This window comes from Tupaia chinensis, unplaced genomic scaffold (genome assembly GCF_000334495.1).
Source record: "Tupaia chinensis unplaced genomic scaffold, TupChi_1.0 Scaffold143602_1, whole genome shotgun sequence".
Taxonomy (NCBI): Eukaryota; Metazoa; Chordata; class Mammalia; order Scandentia; family Tupaiidae; genus Tupaia; species Tupaia belangeri.
This window is the reverse complement of record NW_006203448.1, coordinates 3251118-3255195: the sequence shown is the minus strand read 5'-3', so window position 1 is coordinate 3255195 and position 4078 is coordinate 3251118. Positions and strand designations below refer to the sequence as shown.

The 4078-nt window shown below is 51.1% G+C and overlaps 1 protein-coding gene and 1 long non-coding RNA gene across 2 annotated transcripts in view; one reads left to right on the top strand and one right to left on the bottom strand.

Annotated features, from left to right (window-relative positions):
* The window catches only part of EXOSC2 (exosome component 2), a 12534-nt gene continuing 8456 nt past the window's right edge, over positions 1 to 4078 (top strand). The window contains exons 1-2 of the mRNA XM_006164337.3: positions 1 to 137; positions 1955 to 2056. Of these exons, the coding sequence (XP_006164399.1) occupies positions 16 to 137; positions 1955 to 2056 (224 nt within the window). The 5' untranslated portion in view covers positions 1 to 15. The remainder of the gene's footprint in view (positions 138 to 1954; positions 2057 to 4078) is intronic.
* LOC102496380 (uncharacterized) overlaps positions 146 to 4078 on the bottom strand; it is a 10218-nt gene continuing 6285 nt past the window's right edge. Inside the window, exons 2-3 of the long non-coding RNA XR_336827.3 lie at positions 1939 to 2007; positions 146 to 686 (exon numbers count right to left, since the gene is read on the bottom strand). This is a non-coding gene — a long non-coding RNA (uncharacterized LOC102496380). The remainder of the gene's footprint in view (positions 687 to 1938; positions 2008 to 4078) is intronic.

Genomic DNA, 4078 nt, shown 5'->3' with positions numbered 1-4078 from the left:
GTCATTGGCGCCAAGATGGCGATGGAGATGAGGCTTCCTGTGGCTCGCAAACGTCTTAGTGAGAGCCTGGGCCGCGAGACCAAGAAACATCTGGTGGTACCGGGGGACACGATCACCACGGACACGGGCTTCATGCGGTACGTGGGAACCTGAGCCACCCGGGGGCGCAGGGACTGGCTTCAGGGCTCTCCACGTGGCCTGCGGGACCAAAACCGGGCTCTTGTCCACCTGGTCCCAGCCCCAGAGCTCCTAGTGACCTCGTCCTTCTTACTTCCCGCGTCTTGTGTGTCCCCTGAGCCTCACTCTCCTGACGTCTGGTGGCCGTGACTTCGGGGCCCTCTGCCTGAAGCTCAGGTCTTTGCGCCCTTCTCGTCGGATCCCTGGGGAGGGTTAGGAGCAAGATCTCCTCTCGCTGCCTGAAGGGACGGTGGCATTTCTGACTTCTCCTCCCTCTGCGACGTCTCCGAGCTAGGGGCCGGGTTTTGGCTTCAGTAAGTGGCGTAGGGCAGACAGACACAGTTGCTGCTTTACCTGTACTGCATGGGGCTGGCTCCTCCCCCGGTGACGCCCACTCTGAACGTGAGGCAGTGCAGTGTGTCCTGGTTAGGAAGGCAGGGCTTTGGTCACACGTGGGCTCCAGTCACATATCATTAGCCAAATTCTCTCTGCAAGGCCCGTTTTCTCATCTGCGTGGTGGTGTAAACAGTCACTATGTTTGACAGGGCAAGGATTAAATGAGATCATCATGTAAGGAAAGAAGCAGAGCCCACCATTATACCACTGCCATTGATAAATACTAATCACATTTCAACCTTTTATGTTTTTTTCTTTTTAAGGTTACTGGAACCTGAAAAATAATAATATTACTATTATTATTATAGCCAAAGAGTGCCAGAGAGAAAAAAAGAAAGCACCCCCCAACCCTCTTCCCATGGGGCATGGTCACGCTCCAATCCTTTTTCCTCCATTTCTCCAATGCATCAGGATTTGAGACATACATGAGAGCGTTTTTCTTTCTTTCTTTTTAAGAATTATTTAACTTTATTCATTCATTCATTTATTTTAATTTGATCAGAGAGACACAAGGAGGTGGGGGTGGGGTGAAAAAGCAAGCCACCAGGTCCGGGACTCAAACCTCAGTGAGGCATGTGGGAGTCCAGCACCTTAACCACCATGCCACCTGCTGGTCCCCTAGCCCAGAGTGTTTTACAAGGCACCAGGGCTGAGATTCAAACCACGGTTGGCCCTGTGTGGGAATCCCCCTCTGTGCACAGATCTTAGCCACCGTGCTATGGGACGGCCCGATTCAAGGAAATCGTAAGATTCATTTCTTCATTCACGCTCTCTGCATATTTTATGCCGTGCTATTGGGGTTTAACAAGGAGACAGAAGATAAAGGCTAAGCACAGCACACAGGTAATTTAGCCCAGGCACTTGGCAATCAATGCAGTGGGACAGAATGGGGAAGGGTGAGTGCAAACAGGTGGGGATGAAGTGGCAGCGGTAGTGGCCAGTGAGCTACTATTTTAAATGGGCTAGTTGAGGTAAGCCCAGGGGTCTTTGCTGAGTAACACATAGGAAGTGTCTTTGTTTGTTTTTCCCAATAATTATTTTATTTAACTTTCTTTCTTTATTTATTTAATTTTAATTTGACCAGAGAGGGACAGAGCGAGAGAGAAGGCAGGGGACAGTGAGTAAGCAAGTTGCCAGGTCCAGGACTGAAACCACAGCCAGCCATGTGGGATCCAGAGCCCTTAACTACCATGCACCTGCTGGCCCTGAGGGAGGTGTCTTTGAAGTTCTCAAGGGGAGGGATATTCCAGGCAGTAAGAGCAGCCTGCACAAAAGCCAAGGTTAGGACAGGAGGAGCTTGTTAGGTTTGAGGAATGCATTGTCCTTGAGAGAGGTCACTTCAAATGTCCCATCCTTTTTTTGTACCTTCCTTTTACTTCAGTGGCCACGGAACATATATGGGAGAAGAGAAGCTCATTGCATCCGTGGCTGGCTCTGTGGAGAGAGTGAACAAGTTGATCTGTGTGAAAGCTTTGAAAACCAGGTGAGAACAAAAGGTGTGTATTCTCTTCCTTGTGGCATCCAAGTTGTTCAACCTGGTCTTACCTGCCACTCCCCCCCACCCCTGCCTGCCCTGTTATATCCTAGATGCAGTGGCTTGAAACTTGTGCTGGGCGTGTGTGTGTGCATGTCCAACATCCCGACAGTAGAATCAGGAAGAAGGATTGCGGCGTCATCCTCCCTGGGGGGTGATTTCTCTTTCCCGCTGTCTCTATGACCCCAGCAGGTGCACATGCCCTATGCTTAGAAGGGAAGCCAGTGGGGTTGGAACAGTGTGAGGGAGGGGCAGTTGGAGCAGATACGGAGCAGAGGGCTGGCCGGCCTTGGAGCCATGGTATGCATTTGGGCTTCCACTCGTGTAATCTGGGAAACCACTAGGAGGGGTGGAGCCGAGGAGGGACATGATCTGACTTGAGTTTTAATAAAATCGCCCTGGCTTTAATCTCTGGGAGATTCAAGGAGGCAGGGTGAGCTTAGAGGGTGGGCCACGGGGCCACATTCGTCATCCAAAATGATGGTAGCTCAGACTAAGCTGGCGGCAGTGAGCGTAGTGAAAAGATTCTCCGTATACATATCTCTCTCTCTCTTTTTTTTTTTTTTTGGGTTTCTTGCAAAAGGGTGTGTGTGCTCCCCATAGAAGAGAGACCGAAAACGAGAAATCACCCCCCCAGGGGAAATGGCCACACCACAACCCCTTCTCCTCCATTTTCTCTTGGGATTTTGGGCACACATGCATACATGCATACATGCTGGCATGAGTTTAAGCCACTGGATCCAAGACTCAAACTGCAGTTGACTACGTGGGAGTCCAGTGATGTAACCATTATGCCATCTGCTAGTCCCTCTCTCTCTCTCTTTTTTTTCGGGAGGGAGAGGTTTTTGCTAGAGGGTGCGTGTGCTTGCCAGAGAGACAGAATGCAAGAAATCACCCCAGGGGGGATTGTCACGCCGCAATCCCTTCTCCTCCATTCTCCTCTTGGGATCTTAGGCATGCACGCACATGCGCCTGGTGTGAGTTTAAGCCACCAGGTCCGGGACTCAAACTGCAGTCGACTACATGGGAGTCCAGCGACAGCCATTATGCTAACTTCTGGTCCCATCTCTCTTTTTTAAGACATGTGCTCACTCTGTTGCTGTCCTGCCTCAGCTTCTTGAGTAGCTGGGACTATAGGCATGGCCAGCTTTCAAGTGGGCCAGGAATCAAACTCTGGCCTCTCGTGTGACCTCAGCTTTCTGAGTAGCAGTGTCTGCTGGCACATGGTACCTGGTTGGGCCTGCACGGACTTTGTTTTCTGAGTGTTTTTATCGTGAAAGGATGTTAGAGTGTGTACCGTTTGGGGTTTTCTATTATAGGACCGTGTCATCTATGAGTAGAGATAGTCTTACTCGCCCCTTTCCTATTCGGATGCCTGTACGTCCAGCTGAATCTTTTTTCTTCAATAATGGAGTGTGCATGCATGCACGTGAGCAAGAGGGAAGCAGGGAGTAGTACTCTTCACGGGCCTGGCCATACTGTGACCACTTCCTCCTGTCCTGCACACACATGGGCCTGTGTGCTTCTAGGCTGACTGGGCTGAGGACTTGAACCGTGACCTCCAGCTCCGTAGTCCAGCACACTGACTGCTGGAGAGACTGAGCCTGTGTACCTCTTAAGGGTAGAGCCAGCAGGACTTGCCGCTGGACTTGATCTGGAGCGTGAGAGTCAGCTAGGGTGACACCCCCAGGTTCCTGGCCTGAGTAATGGGGATGGAGATGGGGTGACCCAGGGGGAGCAGTTGTTGTGGAGGGGTAGCTGTTGGAAAGCCGGGCTGGGGCCCGTTACATTGAAGATCCCATTAGGCACCTCAGAGGTGGAGGTAGCGCCTGAACAGAATCTGGAACTTGGAGGTGTGGTGCAGCTGGCAGTGGAGTTTTTTTTTTTTTTTTGAGAGATTTTTACTATAAGTCGGGTGCGCTCGCCAGACAGACAGAGAGAGAGACATAGAGACAGAAAGCGAGAAATCAC